The 18,467-nt window shown below is 32.6% G+C and overlaps 1 protein-coding gene across 1 annotated transcript; it reads left to right on the forward strand.

Annotated features, from left to right (window-relative positions):
• Positions 1-751: 751 nt before the first annotated feature.
• LOC143179823 (uncharacterized) lies at positions 752-18,444 on the forward strand. The gene is made up of 11 exons (XM_076379203.1): positions 752-974; positions 2,455-2,508; positions 2,832-2,919; positions 3,654-3,863; positions 4,305-4,557; positions 5,006-5,354; positions 7,116-7,472; positions 15,193-15,393; positions 15,953-16,915; positions 16,997-17,512; positions 17,582-18,444. The coding sequence occupies exons 1-11, from the start codon at positions 915-917 to the stop codon at positions 18,392-18,394; spliced, it is 3,864 nt and encodes a 1,287-aa protein (XP_076235318.1). The 5' UTR covers positions 752-914; the 3' UTR covers positions 18,395-18,444.
• The last annotated feature ends 23 nt before the right edge of the window (positions 18,445-18,467 follow it).

The raw sequence follows: 18,467 nt of genomic DNA on the forward strand, positions 1-18,467 counted from the left end.
ATATAGGGTAACAGCATTCAATATTATCCTAATCTTTCACCTAAAGTAAAAATAAAATACCAGTATAAATAGCAGGAGTTTTAAGTGTTCTACCTTTTTTAATGATTTCTTTTACCCTCCAAGATAGCTATCTGCCCTAGAGGCACACGGTTTCGATGAGTCGTGGGAAAGTCAGAATCTCGACTCACGGAAAAAGTGGAAAGCCCAGCATACATGTACAACAAAGGTTCGTTCAGATTAGTCAAGTAACTTGATCTCAAGTTCATGTCCACACAAGTCAAATTATTCGAAGAGCTCGTTCAAAATTAGTCAAGATACTTGAATACAAGTCACTTGTGTTCAAGTATAATAGCCTGATACCAAATATGCCTCCCCACAAGTCAAGTTACTTGAATTCAAGGCAAAGAAAGATCGAAAGAACCTCAATTTCACCTAAAGCTTTCAAGTCAACTAAAATAACACGTCCACATTGGTCAAGTTGCCTCAGATCCCTTGCATTTAGCCACTTGAATTCAAGTAACTTGCCTAATCTGTACAAATCCAGACGAACTAGAAACTTGAAAGAACATTTCAAGTGAACAATAGGCTCACATTGGGCAAGTCATCCGAAATGACTCATCGGAGCCTCTCGAATTCAAGTGACTTGGTTAATCTCAACGAGCCTATAAGAGAGGTTTCGTTCTCACCCTCGGAAACGCAGAAAAACAAACGCGTGATGCGCACGCACCTTCGTGCATGCTGATAGTGCTGAAGGGGTAAAATGGGGGGGTGTGAAAACGGAAGCCCGAATAGATAGGAAGGGTGCAGTCGCCTCAGACGTCTGCTTGGTCCTATTCTAGACGTCGAACCTCCCTTTTAAGCTTTCCGTTCATTCGGTTCCACCTTCGCATTCTTCCCTTTAACGACCACCCGCGATGGCTCTCGATGCCACCGAGAAGAGCTACATCCTGGATGCGAGGAACAGCTACGAGGATGTAAGTACCACTATCCTTAATTCTTTGTCATCACTTTCGTCCTTTGGCTCTTCGACGCGAAGAAATATGGTAGACACGCGACACGATTAATTGCTTCCCTCGAATCTCGTTGTTCCGTGGAACCTTGCGAGTACAGTGAACGTTAATGCGTTCGATGAAGGAAGGAAACTAAGAGCTAACTAGATTACTGGGGAATAGAAGACTTCCGATGATTCGGTTCGAAGCAAGCGACGCGGCGAGCTTCTGTGTTTGTAGGTGTCGGTCTGTGGATTCGTACAATCAGACGGATTGATCTATCATTGTTCGAAGGTTGATTGGATTGCGGGTTGGTGATAAAAGGGTGGCGATAAGAGAGAGAACATCAACGTTGTCCAAATTCGATGAAGACTATTAATGCAGACACGAAGAGGGTGGAAATTAGCGTTGAAGTCTTAAGATCTTCTTGATACTATTTGAATTTAATTTTGAATTTGATTGAGTAATACAGGATTTACTTTAAAAATTGCAAGACTTGATTTAGTTTTTCTTTGTATTAAATTTGAAATTAGAAGTACGTGAAAATTGTACTAATTAAAAGCTCGTGGATGTTTTCTAAAGTTTGTACAATGAGGAAGCAAGGTTTTGAGACGTTTGTGATTTTATTCGATAGAGCAGGAAATAGAAATGTCTTGTATTCTGATGTTTCCGACAGTAGCATTGCAATAAAAGAAAAAATCTATAATTCATCACGTATGTATATATGGATTCTCTGCCTACGCAATTTCTTTCTGTCCCCTATTTGTCGTTCGATGAAGTTGGATTTCCATATGAATAACACTTCAATTTTTTTATTAATGTCCAAGAGAACATTTTTTTTCTAGTTCTCTTATTAATAGTTTATTTATTGAAAAAAAAAAGAAATTAAATATAATATTCTATAATTCAGTGAATTCTATTTTTTCCATGTACAGGACAGACATTTGTTTCAGTAAAGTTATTAAATTCCATTATTATTTATATAATGACACGTATTTTGTTCATTCATCACTGAATGTACGATATTCTGGGTATATTCTATTTACGTAAATATTTATTTCTCCTTCTGCATAACTGCATTACAGAAATACTCGATTGTATAGAAATGTCATAAGTGAATCAGTAAATATCTGTACTTCGGGTGGGGCATGTAAATAGAACAATATAAATATTTGAATTACTTTAAAGGTACGAATGAGAATGTTTGAAATAACATTTCGTGAATTTTTTAATAAAGATAGAAATGTCCGATTAATGAATGAGACTACAATTTAATAAATACAATATCATTGTACCTTAATTTAATAAAAAGATTAATTTTTTAAATGAAATCTGTTTTGTATTTAAATCCAAAAGTGGACGAACTAACTACCTAAAATTCTACAAAATAAGCAATTTCTTAAATAAATGTGAGTAATAAAATATATGTGCAACGAATGAATGAATTTATCTTGTTTTTAAATAGGGTGGCAGCCTCGGCTCAGAAGAGTCTTATGATGATATGAGACAATTAGTCGGGGTAAGAGAAGAATAATTAACAGCATAATAAGGAATTACGTTTTAGTAGCTTTAGTCCCTTATATACTAGACTTAAGGAAAATACACTCGCTTTTCCTCCCGTTCATGTTAGATGTCTAGTGCAATAAAAACATTTGGAAGCACTCAAAGATAACCACTGTACCTTCCAGTCGAATGTTGTTAAGATATAAAAATATTAGTAGAAGTCCTTTTTAATACCATATAATCGATCGTCCTCGTTGCTGTCACTGCTTATTAATATCTTCCCCTTTTCTTTGAACACTATTTAGTATTCATAGATACAAAGAAAATTTAATTTTGTAGGAGAAGAAAGAAGAATCTGGCAAATTCAATAGTCTGCCGTTGGCCAGTTTTAATTTCATCAATTCCATTATTGGCAGCGGTGTTATCGGTAATTCGAACACGTGATTAAACGATTATCCTTAAACGTTAAAGTTTGAACAAGATGTGAAAAATATAGTCTTCCCTATATCCAAACACTATTTTGAAATCTGCACACTATTAGCGAACAGTAATGTCTTTATTGGTCAAAATCATAAATTAATGTTAATAACCAGTTCAGTTTTTACTTGTTCAATTCTTTTCTAAGATCTCTTTGTAGGATATAAATTCATTTAGGAATAAAAACGTAACAGTCGATGCGTGAGAACACACTAGTAACAAGCTTACAAGATTTTACGTATGTACATGTTTATGGCTTTACAGCCGAAATCAGGAGCCTTGGCCTTCTTTAAACTTGTGGATACGTGCTGGCTTTGTTTTTTTTTCAAGGGAGGTTGTTGGCACGCAGCCCAACCCCTTTTGGACACCCCGTATAACGGATGATTCATCGGGGTTCACCTATCAAAGCGTTAATCTAGTTCAACATAATTTAAATATAATGAATGGGATCGGAACCAAAAGCTAACTATAAATATACGTAAATTTATATTTATTGCGTAAGTAGTCTACGCTCAAGCGTTAATAAATAGGAGGAAATCTAAATCTCAGGAAATGTAGTAATAAAAGAAACAAACGATATTTTTTACGAAATTCATGCAAATAACTTCAACGTTTAAGGAATAATTGATTGTAGTTGATAACGGGTGGAAAGTCTGATACAATTTTAACAGGAACTCTTTTTAGGCATACCATATGCTCTCCATCAAGCTGGATTCGGTCTCGGCATAGCATTATTAATAGTGGTAGCTGGCCTCACTGATTACTCTTTAATTTTAATGGTCAGAAGTGGTCACATCTGTGGAGAGATGAGCTACCAGGGTTTAATGAGAGCCAGTTTCGGTCGTACTGGATTTTACATACTCACTACCCTGCAGTTTATTTACCCCTTCATTGGTAAATGAATTTTAACTTGTAATTAACATTACTAAGTTTTTTTATTTTTATTCATTATTATAACATTCATTATCAGAATATCTCAGTATCCAAATATTTTATCGAATATTCTATTTCCTTTTTACTTCTTCCTTGTAAAATTTATATTTGCATATAATTTAGTACCACAAACATGACTTTTCTGTTATGAAAAAATTCTTTCCTATTCGTTAATTCGGATATGAGAAATTCCACTGTAATTTATTTTCATTTAATAATTAGATAAATTTAGACTTATAAATCTCTTTGAAACTGTTAGTTAAAAACTTGAATTGAATTTTTGCCTTTTCTTCTTCGATATAATTGAAGTATTTTTTGCCTCTATCGTTTGAATATCTTAAGCGTACTTTCGTGTACGAGAAAAATCAGTTAAGGGTAAGTTAAGACTCTTGTTCTTTTCAGCAATGGTCTCTTATAACGTCGTTGTCGGCGACACGGTGACGAAAGTTTTAATAAGGGTGACGGGGATGAGCGAGACGAGCATCTTCGCCCACCGTCAAGTGGTCATCTTTTTCGCGACAATGTGTATCACGATACCCCTGTGTCTTTACAGAAACGTTGCACGTTTAGCCAAGATCTCTTTTCTCTCCTTGGTCTGTGTTGGTTTCATTCTACTGGCTATTTTAATTCGGATGGGTACGATGTCCGCAATTGTGTGAGTGGCCTTAAGTATCATTCATCTTTATTGTAACTTTATCGATTAGTAAAGCATAAATATTTCCTACATTTTCAATTATTTTTTAAAGAAAATTTAAATTCTCTGAAAAGTTTAAGTGAAAAACACGTGACAACTTTCGAAGACCAATTTTGAAAAAATTCTATCAACTAAACTATATTACTATATCTGTTTCTAATATTTTTAAGTCAAAAGAAATTTTGATGTTTTATTTTCTAAATAAACTCCTCCTTTCTTAATATTTTACAAATCATTTTTAACCGAAAGTTTAGACATAAATAATTAATATTGTCATCCCTCAAGTTTTTTTGTCTGTTATCAAACATCTATGTGCATTTTTAATTTATATAAATTATATAGTTGCATGTGATTTCCTGCAAGAAACGACAGTGGAATTTAAACAGACCGAACGTGCATTTATTTTCAGGCCAAGTCAAGAAGATAGTTGGCGGTTCGCGAATTTCCCCGGCATAGTACCCTCCGTTGGAATTATGGCGTTCGCTTTTATGTGCCACCACAATACGTTCCTTATCTATGAGTCCATAGAGAGAGCAACTCAGCAAAAGTGGGACGTCGTCACCCATTGGTCATTGTTCACTTCGTTCCTTATCGCAGCTGCTTTTGGAATCATTGGCTATGCCACGTTCACCGCTTATGTTCAGGGTGATCTTATGGAGAACTACTGCTGGGACGACGATTTAATGAATTTCGCGAGGGTCATGTTCAGCGGAACAATTCTCCTGACATTCCCTATCGAATGCTTCGTTACAAGGGAGGTGAGTGTCTACTCATTTTATGAAAAGTTAAGTCAAGAAATTGTGTCCAGAAAATATAAAGCAAGGTCGCAGTGTGGCGCGGTAAAGCATTTGATAACAAAAGGTTATGACGTAATATATCTATAAAAAAAGAGAATCGTAAAAGAGAAATGAAGAAAGACAAGTGGGCGGTGCGCGTAGATTAAAATGCATAGCTAGCAATTGGTAGGACAAGTTACAGCAGAGACCTAGAGCCTTAGACATGAGAAAGTTTTACAGACAATAAAGATTAATTTAAGATATTACTACACAGATTTGTCGATAAACTTTTTAATTGAGGAAACGAATCTAGATTAATACTGTATGCAGAAAATAGAGAAGAACGTTTTACTGTTAGTGTACTACATGCGGATAGGGTACACTGCACGTATTAGCCGTTTATTATGGAAGTGGGGCAACTCCATTTTCTCCATTAATGAAATATTTTTAAGCCATTCATGAGGGACCCGCACGGGGTCAATAATATTGTCAATATCGAAAAATATTTTCTCTCCAAAGCAACTTACTCAATATACAGGGTGTTCAATAAAAGGTGTCAGAAATTTTAAGGGATGATTCTACATTTCAAATTGAGACGAAAATCAAGAATGGCAAAATTACATTTAAAGTTTTGTTTCAGAATTATTGATTTATGAGAAAATTCTTAAACGCGTGCCTGACTTGACATTTACATGTTCTACTGACTTCACTGCGTCTGTCCTGGCTAGTGTCAGCAGTAGAATATGTAAATAGTAAATCAGACATATGCGTTTCACATATCCTAAGTCAGATGTATGTAATTCTGAAAGAAAGTCCAAAATGTATTTTCATCATTCTTGATTTTATTTTTATTTTAGAGTATAAAATTGCTTTGTCAATATTATTAATCGTATTGCAAGTCCCTATACCATTCAATAAAATTCAAAACAGTATGAAATCAAATTTTTTTTTAATATAAACTTGTATCAGTTTCTAATAAACGATTCACACTGAAATAAATTGCATAGATCTAGTGAGGTCAGGAGATAAAGTTTACGTGTTTCGAGGATCGAAACAAGTAATCTGACACGTTTACGGACAGACAAGAAGCTTGAACCTCGTTCAAGGCTGAACAATGTCAACTACTATTATATCAGTCATGGTCACCATTTAATACTTTAATTTATGACCTCGCAAAATCTCCACTATCACCTATATATACACATAGTACACTCTGACATGTGAATTTGAAACCTCAGAAAAGGGTAGAATAACAAAAATCAAAAGTATAACAAATCTTCAACTACCTCAATTTTAGATAATCAAGAATACTTTTCTCTACCAGCTCTTTTATCTCAAGTAATTCCATTACATAACTACAATTGCATAACAAAATATTACAATATCTCAGGATGAAAATCAATAACGTGCAGTCCTCGTTGACTACCATCTCTCACTGACATTCAAAAACTAACATTCATACCTCTAATACCTATTTTTTATACTAATATCTAGATCGCGGATTTTTATGTATTTATGGATATTTAAAGTGGACAAAGAGTTACAAATTCCGTATAATATTTAAAAATATAGAAAATATGAAAAAGAGAGCGTAAATGATAGTATCTGAAAAGTGGGACAAATTTTTATTTAGGTCCATTTCTTTAACTGTGTTTATCAAAATATGAAGTTGTATAAAAATCCGCAGTCTACTAATATCTATTTTCATAGATACTGTTAACTGCAATTACTATTTCTTGGTAGGTAATCCTGACCGCAATTAAAGGTACTGATGAACTAGAGGACCACACAGCGTATGTTCCTAATTCAGACAGGAAGTATTTGATAATCACCCTGACGATAGTGATCGTGGCTTACCTGATCTCGATGTCCACTGACTGCCTGGGGGTGGTCCTCGAACTGAACGGTATTCTAGCAGCTGTACCTCTAGCCTACGTTCTTCCTGGCCTCTGCTACCTGAAACTCGAAGAGGGGCCAGTTCTCTCCTCCAAGAAGCTTCCTGCGCTCGGTCTGATGTCCGCTGGCGTCTTCGCCGCTGTTTCTGGACTCCTGTTGCTGATTCTGAACAGCGACACGACTGGTTCCTGCGTACATGGAAAGGTAATGCCATATTGCGTCGATGGTTCAAGCAATTCAACCCTCAACACAACCATCAAGACCACCATCTCGATGTAACTTCCTCGCCAAGGAGCCGCAACTAGGTTTGGGAAAACAGGTACCTTTTTGTACTGTTTAAAGTCGAGTCTACGATTCGAGCGACGGAATCGCGAATCCGTTTCGAGATTTTGATTTGAATGATTGAAAGTATCGACGCGGGACGCATTGATATAAGAGACAGTCGATGAATCCCCCCATGAATCAAAAGCAAGAAATCAAAATATGTATTTTCTCTTCAACCTTCGTGTACTGGTAGGACGAAGAAGAACAAGTTAATGCGTACCTTGGAGATTTATGAGCAAACTGTCTGTTGAATTTGTCAGTATTTATCTTGTTGAACGCGTGAAGTCGAATATTTTTTAAATCGAGGATTATAGAGACAATAGTGTATTATATGTCGTTGCGTTCACTAGATTTTCTTTCGATGATATTGAAATACTCAAAATATTTTGGAGAGACGGAATACGTGTTGAGAGCTTTACTGCTGTTATTAGCTTCGATATTAATTTTGATACTTCTTAATGCGGGCTGAGTAGATTCTCTGAACGATTTTCTTATGACATTCGTTAGTTGATAAGAGATTCGTTAGTTGATGCTAAGTAACTTTATATTTATTCGCTTGACTTTAAGTGGGCAATGGAATGTACATGAAGATTTAAATATTATGAAGCATTATTTTCTATTGAGAAGCACCTCGAGCACAATATAGATAAGGATTTTCAATTTTGTTAAAATTATCCTTTGAAGGTTCTTAATAGGTAATAAGTATTCTCATTTACCACTTGTTCAAGTGACGTTCCTTTATCAAAGTTCCTGAAAATTACTCAGCTCTTGTTAACTGAAATTTACGCGTACCTGGATAAAAACATATAAAATACGTATAATTGATCAAAATAAAAAGAAATAAGAGGCTTTATAGTTGTGAATACACAATTTAATTACTGTCAGGAATTGATCAAAATGTTTAATTAAATCAAAATTTTAGTCACTAATTTTTTATAAGTAAAGCAAGCTAATCTGAATACGATAAGATTGGAAGTAACTGCAAAAAGTAAATTTAAATTAATTACAATTGAAAGGGTTGTTTGTTAATGGTAGTGTGAAGTGCTCCATTTGACATGAATTTAATTGTACGTAACATTTATTAATAAGCATAGCTGCCAGTAAATTACTAGTCAATTTTGTAAGCTCGTTTGGATCGATGTTTATTTATGACGACAGTTACCGACGAATTTAATTTAACTAAGTGAAAGTCGGACGAATTTAAAAGAACGAAATAATATTTATTTTATCTGATTGTTGGTGAGTTCGGTGAAATGAAAAATAGCAAATAGAAGACAAGAGTTTTTGGACGATACACCGTGTTTGAATTGATAAATAAATATTGTGGCTATTTAGTCGCCTGCGTGAAAAGGAATATTATTTCCATTGGATATTGACTCAATGTAACCGAAGTATATCGTTTGTCGATGAGAAGAATACTCATTACAATTATAAATGATAAAATAATATTAAGCTGTTACAACACTATTTTTCGAATCTTTATCGTAGAAGCATGTAAAGAGAAGAAAGATAGCACACCACGATTTTGTATTAAAAAGAATAATAACATGACAGTGATTCTTTATATTTCCTTTTCTTTCAATATTGGATTTACCTTTTATTGTTTATAGATTCTTCTAAATTATTTCTGCACTTATACTCGTGTATCTCATAAATTATTTTTAATAACTATAAAAGCTATTATGATTGTGATCAGTGCTCAGTATTATATTAGTAGAACATGTGTAATTCTTTTTTAATACAAAATCAAACTATTTGCTTTCTGGAAATATTTAGGTGTAATGGAATAAATATACAAATAAGAAACTTTCACAAGATTTAGTGCAACCAAACAATGAGGTGCTTAAAAAATTTAATTGGGATAATTACATCACACTTTAGTATAATATTTGGTAATACTTTCGTATTCAGAAATAATTTCCTTTCTTTTTTGTTTCAATTGAAGAGAAACTGTATCGTCACCACTATTTTATAATTTTTTGCAGTTATCCCATGATTACGAACGATTAAATTGAATTAAAAATGCTATCGCTATCAATGACAAATGGATTATCGCTATTTATATTCGGAAATACCTCATCTTTCTGTTGCATTGAATTTTAAGAAACGCGATGTATTAGGCCTAATAAGTATTAATTAATACTAAATGAACGCTATTTACTAGAAAGAAACAATCAGAGACCACGATAACGAAAGTATTTAATGAAACTTATTAAGAAAACGATATTTAGCTTACGTTTCAATTCTTTACACTTTACATTGAAGGGTTCGTGCAAAATCTATCGGGTGTCCGTGAATTTGTACATAACATGTATATGAGTGTATCTACATGTGTATTTAACTTTTCGCCTATCTACATAGATTATACGTATAAAAAATTATTATGGTATGAATGATAGTATTACATTTTATGAGACACTGTAATAAAAAATTGTTTTTATTATTATTAAATCATTTCTCTTAGATATCTTTATTCAGTATATTGATACCTACTAGTGAAGATTATTCATAAGAAAAAATATTAAAATTCAGTGATACCTATAGTTTCCATTTTTATAGTTCCCATGATTTTTCCCAGAAAATGTAATACTCTCGTTTATGCTGATATACTAGACCACGTACTTTGAAAATGAGCTGATATTAAAACGATTCTCTCGATCATAAATCTAACTTTTTATATCGATCCGATGGTTAGAAACATTCGTAAAGTAAGATTTCATTAACACATATGTGTGTGCTTGAGCGCGAGTGTGTAAAATATTACAAGCCATTAATTAATTTAAAGGATCTCTTCAATATTAAAAAATCTGTAATAATTGAAAATTCGTTGTAATTTAAGAAACTCGAAGAATCTTTCAAAACGTAAAATTGATCAAAATGGATTTCACGAAAATGAAGTATATGTGAAAGCAATAATCGATAGAATGAACAAACATAGCAATTTCCTACACATATGTTTCTTCAATAATTGAAGCGAGTTGAAGTAATGAAGATAACAACTCATAGATTTTGTAATTTCAAATCTATACACATTGAAGATGCTTAATACTAATTGTAAGGCAGATCAAACTATATATAAGTATATAACATTGAAGCACTATAATAAAAAGATAATAGTAGTCGTTAGATATCGAAGTTACCGAAGAAACCTGAAAATAAATGCACAAGGAGTGAAAATATATATTTCACGGGCACTCGATATTTTTTAAATTAACCAAAGAACGAAACGAGATTACAAGTTGATATGTGCGACGAAACGAATTAAAAGAAACCAAGAGATAGTAATTGCCGACAATCGTGCATCGCAGACCAACAACCAAGAGGAAGCCATGAAACGAATCGATAATTTATTCGTTATCGCATACGAGTTCCATGGGAAATTAATAGACTTTGGACAAGCAAAATAGGTTCCTAATTCTCCTAACAAATGGCGAAGTCTTTCGTTTATAAATCAATCCACCGAAATCTCCGCTCTTCTAATTCCAATACTGTGTTTTCCAGCTGCAGGAAAATGTGCACAAAGAAACTTCCGTAAGACAACTTGTATATAGCCGAACTTTTCTTTGTTAGAAATAACCATGAGGTTTATAACAGTCGATTGTGATGTAACCCGTTAGGTATAGTATATTTCCCACCCAAATGGATGACTAATTATTTTTCAATGAAACGAGAGACAAAGGTTTATTATTTTTCGTGAAGACTGTAAGACGTAGACAGATTATCACTTAATGCAGTGTTTCTTAAAATGTGTGCCACTGTCTCCTTAGAAGCGTTTTAATTGTCTATAAAATAATTAGACATTGAGGTAATACGGCGTCATATTTTGTATTTTTTCTCGAATTCATAAATGTGGAGGGAATTTTTATTTTCTATTTACTTGAAAAAAATATGTATAATTATCTGGAGATCAGAGCTAGATTTTAAGTTACCGATTTTGAAGAAACAATAATTCTCATCTGAGATAGTGATGCATGTGATATATACATATACAGAATGTTCCATTTAATTCCAAATAGCAATCCAGAGGATTCGAATCAAATATTGAAGAGAACAGAATGGGACACATTGCACGTGTATTTTAAAAATGACACTACAAGAAAAGGAGAAAACTATTTATGAAATTTAAAAAAATGATTTGCTAAACATATTGACAAAAAGAATAATTATTTAACAAAAGTTGTCTTACTTGAATAATTCATCTTGTAGTGTGGATTCGCTGTACACTAGCTAGACAGAGGACACATCGAAGTATCGAGAGATAATATTAACAAATACTTTGTAACATATGTACTATAGAAAAAGTTAAGTATAATTTAATAGAATCAAGGAGACGGTGGCTTGAAAGAGTTTCAGAAACACTAATCTAACGGGTCAATGATGCATCTGAGGTTGCTCTAATTATTTATCGTACACACTTTACCGTTATTCAGTGTCTTCGACGATTGAACCACTGAAATTGTGTTAGATCGAATGATCGTTAGAATTGAAGGACGATGTTAGAAAATTGAGTTAGTTGGTTAGCTCATAGTCTCGAATATTCAAGCACCATTCGCTTTAAGACAACATCACAATTGTACGAATTTGAGAAAGCGTAGCAGACAGAGGTTGTAGTATATCTATAGCATTTAGCGATTTTTGTGAACGATTTAAACAGAATTATCATTGATTTTTATAAATATATTTCGAATTGAAGGCACATGATCCAGACCAGAATTAATTACTACACGTACAGATATTGTCCTACAGTAATTATTACGAGCAATTATCAAAGTTGAATGTACGTACAATCGTACGTATGAAGGTGATAATGAATATAAGGCATTACTTTCATGTTTCCATAATTGGAATTAATTGATAATAATTATAAAGAAAAGGGACAACTCATGCTCCTAGTTATTTATAAGTGTTTAGTGTCCCAGTGACACTCTCCCTATTTGAGCCATTTTGATTTCTGAGCGAGTGCATTTTTGCGTAAAGTGTATTCCTACTATTTATATTAATTTAACATATGACATTTGCACTCAATTTAAGTCGACAATGTAAAGCTCTACTTCTATCCTCACAGTCATTTAGCATCGAAATGTTGCACATTTCTGAAGATACAAGTGTCTGTACACTGGACGAAAGTGAATGAAAATCGATCATTTTGTAACTATTTCTTCGAGTGCCACGTAAAAAATCCTTTTATTGCCACTGTCATTGTGATACGTTACGCATTCTCAGACATCATGCATCTATGAACCGCAGGGTTGACGATCTTTGTACATATATTTTTATATTGCGATCTTTACAATCGAACTTGATTATATAATTACTCACAGTTATTTTTATATTGCAATATCCCGGTGATTCGTAGCGTTCACTTTTCAATGTTAACAACGTGCGTAATTCATCTTGATTGATTTCGATTACGACAAACACTGGTCTTCGAAAACGTCCTATCACAAAGTAATGAACAGTGACGTCCATATTTAGTATAATACAAAAAATGTGGAACATTTTTGCATCGATAGTAGATTTTGAAAGAATGAAAAAAATTCATGTCAAATACGACTTACCTATTATTTTAGTTATGAACTGTTTTATATTCTCTAAAATATTGGCTTAAGAATCAAGGACTATCAATTGATGATTTTGTAAATACTTGATCCTATCAACTGGTCCTCACATGATGCAGAGAAACTTCAACCTTAAAAAAATTTAAACAATTATATCGATTCTAGTACTTCAGTATAACTGTTGAAGATTATAAAAATAATAGATAATCTACTTCATTGTTGATTTAAATTTTGTAAAAGTTTAGCTTTGTGCCTATTGAACCTTTTGTGTGGGTCAATATTTTAGAAAATATGAAATAGGTTATAATTAAAAAAATAGGTACCGAATACATATGTGCACGAATATTTTTCATTGTTTTAATATCTACTATCGTTTCTATGAAATTATTCCATATCTTTTGTAACATATACTTCGAAAATTCCAAAGCAAACCATAGAACTTTATGTACCTACCTATGATATTATAAAAACAAACGCTATTTTCATCGAATCATTATAAATTTATGACCATTTTCCCATCACGTTCGTTCAGGTAATATATTTTATGAACGAAAGAGATGTTTTAATAAAGATAAATCTACGTTTAGATGTAGTCGATATACGTAACAGAGTTGGGCATTATTCGAATTGCTTCGTATAAATATTTATCTAAAATATCCGAATAAATTCCTTTCAATCGAATACTTTATCTTGATCGATAATGATTATTCATTATTCGTAATAAATTATTATCTCGAATAATGCATTATTAGTAATTTATTCGAATAATAATTGCTAAAGTATTCAGTTACATTTCAGTTAAAATTTCAGTTAATAATATAATATAAATAAATCCTTATCTGAATAAATTTTTATACGAATAGGTTATTTGATTAAATTCTTATACAAATAATTTTTCATTCAAGTTAGTATCTATTCGTTAGTAGTGAATATAATTTTATTGCTTACCTTCATCCGAATGTCTTATCCGAATCAAATTTTGTCCAACACTGATACGTAATTAGAGGAAATTTAAATAAAATGCGCCTGCGCGTGAGGCGGGAATCGTCCAGTGATGCAATTACAATTAAATGCGCACGCAGCAAGCTTTGATTTAACGCATGTAGAATGTAATTACATTTTTTAAAAATTATTTTACATTAGATATATGATTGGTATTACTGACGATTATTTATACTTAATAATTATATTTTAGTCTCTCCGATAGAAAAATTCTTTTCGTTCCTTTATCGTTATACAATACACGTACATTTTTTTGGAATTACAATTTCACATAAACGGTTCCTTTCAACTAAACAAAAAATGAATATTATTTTTAACATAACTTACGATTATAAAACTGCAAAGTACGAACAAGATAAAGGAAAAATCATAATTCTGATTTCGTACTTCACCTTCCCGCAACAGGTGCGTTACAATGGTAACCGAAAAGTCCCAGACAAATGCAACTGTGTTTCACTGTATTTTTACTCTGTGATATGTGTACAAATAGTGCACTTGTATAAATATGTTCTGTTGAAACATGTCTACATTTAAAAATCTATTGTAACGTTGATTGAACTCGAGTAATAAATTTAAACAATAAAGAGAAACAGTATTTAAAACCATCATCAAATTTCTCCAACTGTTCTTCTTTCTACTCTAAAACTTCGTTTAGTTATGTCTTAACCACAAATCGAAAATTGCATAATCATTCTCTTGAACAAAAAGCGAACATAGGTTATGAAGAAAATGATAAAATATAAAACAATTAACATCTATTTTTGACAATAGAATTCGAACATAATTCAAAATTTAATAACTCATTCGTATCAATTGTTACTCATCGCGACTTACATCATTATTACATAGTTTTTTAGTAATTACTCCACTTTAGTATTATTTAAGGAAACTTAGTTAAATTTTAATAACCTTTCTTCCAACATTCAATTATTCTTATTTGTAAAATTGTTTCGATCACTTCTGGATATGATTCGGCTGATTTTAAGTAATTACAGATACATTGGACATGAAAAATGTCAAAAACATCCTTAGTTTCCGAGGAGGGGAGTTCGAGTCGTCTTAACATAACTTCCAAATGCATTAAAATGGAAGTTTCGAAAACTGACCAGTTAGTTGATACGTATCAAAAGATCTACGGGGATGAATGTCGAATATGTTTGAAAAAAGCAGTCGAGATATGTGAACTGTTTCGAAATGGGGACGCTATTTCTCGTAAACTTATGGCCGTTGCTTCGGTACAGGTTAGTTTGACACTTTTTCAACAACAATGCTAAATTGAAAACAATTTTATTGAAATTTCAATTATTACTTTGTACGTTCCTTGAGTTTTAATATTGAAGATTAATATCGAACCTTTTAAGGTTGATATGATTCATGCAGTTATCCCCAAATGACTGATGCCAACAAAAGTGAATAAAAATTAATTTGAAACTCCAAAAGCATGTAACAATTAGAGCTCTATTTCCAACAGGTTTAACATTCTGAACTTGAATTTCTTCAATTGTTCTGTTATAAGTAAGCATTTACATCTATGACGTATAATACATACAATATGTTTTTTGTTTTATTTTTATAATAATTTTCAATAGCTCCCACTAAATATTTTTATCAGTCTAAATGTTTGATATTGAATACTATGATACATTTATATTAAAAGTTTTGTATGTACATGTATAAATAAAAAGTGCAAATTATTCGCTACAAACTTTTAAAATTTCAAATATTCAATTTTGATAATAAGAATATGTATAAAAATAAATGTTTAAGTTGAAATGATACATGTTCATTTATTATTTTTAGGTAGAAGAGGGAGATGGTTTACCACCAGTGATATGTTTGCCTTGTAATCAGCGTTTAGATGCATCTTATGATTTTAAATGTCAAATAGAAAGTTCAGACGAAAAACTTCGTCAGCTTCTCAAGTTGAAGACTTCTGACAGTCCTGTTAATAGCACTAGTATAGTTAGTGCAATAATTGCAGATGTTATATCAAATGTAATATCTTCTGAAAAGGAGAATACTCAAAAGGAAGAGGTTTGTTCATCAAATTTCTGCCCTGACAATTTTTGCTTTGCAAAAGATGATACCTCTTATTGCTTGAATTCTGATAAAAACTTGTTCTGTTATGAAAGAGAATCACAGAGTCAATTACATAGTACAGAAGATAAAAAAGATACAGAGCATGTAAATGTTTATAGAGATTTATTGGGAGAGTCTGAGAGGCAAATTGATTCAATTAAACAAGAAGATGAAGAATTAAATTTGTTTGATGAACATATAGAGCAAAATAAAGTAGAAAATTCTATAAATCAAATTACCTCGGACAAGGAAGAATTGTCTTTGTTCCATGAAAGCGTGCAACAAAGTAAAGAGCCTGTATTGCAGATTGAAGTAAATACTGTTGAAGTATTAAAACATGAACAAGTATCAGAAGACATGTTGAGAGGAGACTGCACACAAGATGACGAGGAAAAGCCTTTAATTTCACGCACAAATAGATTACGATGTACACAGTGTATCAAGTCTTTTCGTACAAAAGTGGCCTTACAAAGGCATGCTATTATACATAAACGCAAAACTAAATTAAGATATGTTTGTTATATTTGTGATAAACAGTATTCATCCCATGCAAAAGTAAAACAACATATAGCAATGTGTCACGAAGCACATGATAGAAAAGAAAATATTGAGGATAAGAGGATTAATTATGATCAAGAAAAAGAAATTGCGCATGTACAAGATAAAAGAATTAATAATATTCAAGTAAATACACATTAAGTTTTATTTTTGTTTATGTCTGCCAGACTTTATTTTAAATTTGGTTTCCTTATTTTCATGTTCTAGGAAAGGAGGCAAAAAATACAAAAAAATGATGATACTTCAAAAGAACAACGAAGAAATCTAAAGTTCACCTGTAAAGTATGTTCAAAGCAATTTACTTATCAAAAATCCTTTGTAACTCATGCTAAAAGTCATCCAGAATATAATTCAGAAGAATTGGATGAGAGCACTCGGTGCTCTGTGAAAGAAAGATCTATAGAGAATGTTGAAGAGGAAGAAGAAAATGAAGAAGATGATGAGGAGGACGAAGAGGATGAAAACCTTCCTGCTGAAAGTTTACAATGCACTCAATGTGGGAAACTGTTTGCAACAAAAAGAAATCTTAAGAGACATGTTTCCACACACAGTGGATTGAAGTATACCTGTGGTACTTGTGGTAAAGGATTTTCCAGAATAGATAAATTAAAAGATCATGAACAATCAAAACATAAGTCTGAAATATTTGAAAGCTCTGATTTGGATGATAAAGAAGACACAGACAGTGTAAATAAAGAAGACAGCCTGGAACGAAGGAAGAAGGTAAGTTATTCAAGATTATAACATAAATGATGCATTAGATAATTTCAATAACAATGAAAATTATTTTAGGAGCGTCACAACAGACCACACAAATGTGCACTTTGTCCTAAGTCTTTCGCGCAGGCTCAGTCTCTAGCAAATCACATAGAGCGTCATAAGCGTGTTAAAGAAACTCAAAAAAGGTTCCTCTGCGAGGTTTGCAGCAAATGCTTTGCGCAAAGTGGTTCCCTTGTCGCTCATATGCGTACGCATACAGGAGTGAAACCATACGTCTGTAACGTGTGTAGCAGAGCTTTCACAAAGAGCACTTACTTACAGTTGCACCTGCGTACACACAGTGGAGAAAAGCCTTACATTTGTCAGTATTGTAGTCGAGCCTTCGCACGTGCGAACACATTGGCACGACATATAACAATGCATACTGGAGAAGCGAAATATCATTGTCAAATTTGTACAAAGTCATTTAGAAGATTGACTTCATTGAATGAACATACGTACACACATACTGGTCAAAGACCGTATGCGTGCAAAATTTGTACAAAGAGATATAACAATGCTGGATCACTTTATGCGCATAGAAAAAAGTGCAAAGCGCAGCAATTATCCAATACCAACTACGCAGTTTCTGTGGAAAATTCTGTACAGCAACAACAGGATACAAATGTTCAGCAAGTTTTAATCTATTCGCAAAGGAAATTGATGGAAGATGCAACTGTTGGTCAAGTCACGCCCACGCCACAGTATATGATTGCAAATGTACACAATCAGAAAAGTCTTGGATCAAATATTATTCAACCATTTGCGGTGGAAGACCCAAATGTTTATACAATTAATTCAAAGCAATTCAAGAATCCTTATTATACAATTTATCCAAATATGTAAGATAATAACGAGTGCGGGAGATTGATTAAAGAATGTCTTTTTTAGAGCTACTCATGTGTTATCTTCTTAAATG

The sequence above is a fragment of the Calliopsis andreniformis genome, chromosome 5 (assembly GCF_051401765.1).
Source record: "Calliopsis andreniformis isolate RMS-2024a chromosome 5, iyCalAndr_principal, whole genome shotgun sequence".
NCBI lineage: Eukaryota > Metazoa > Arthropoda > Insecta > Hymenoptera > Andrenidae > Calliopsis > Calliopsis andreniformis.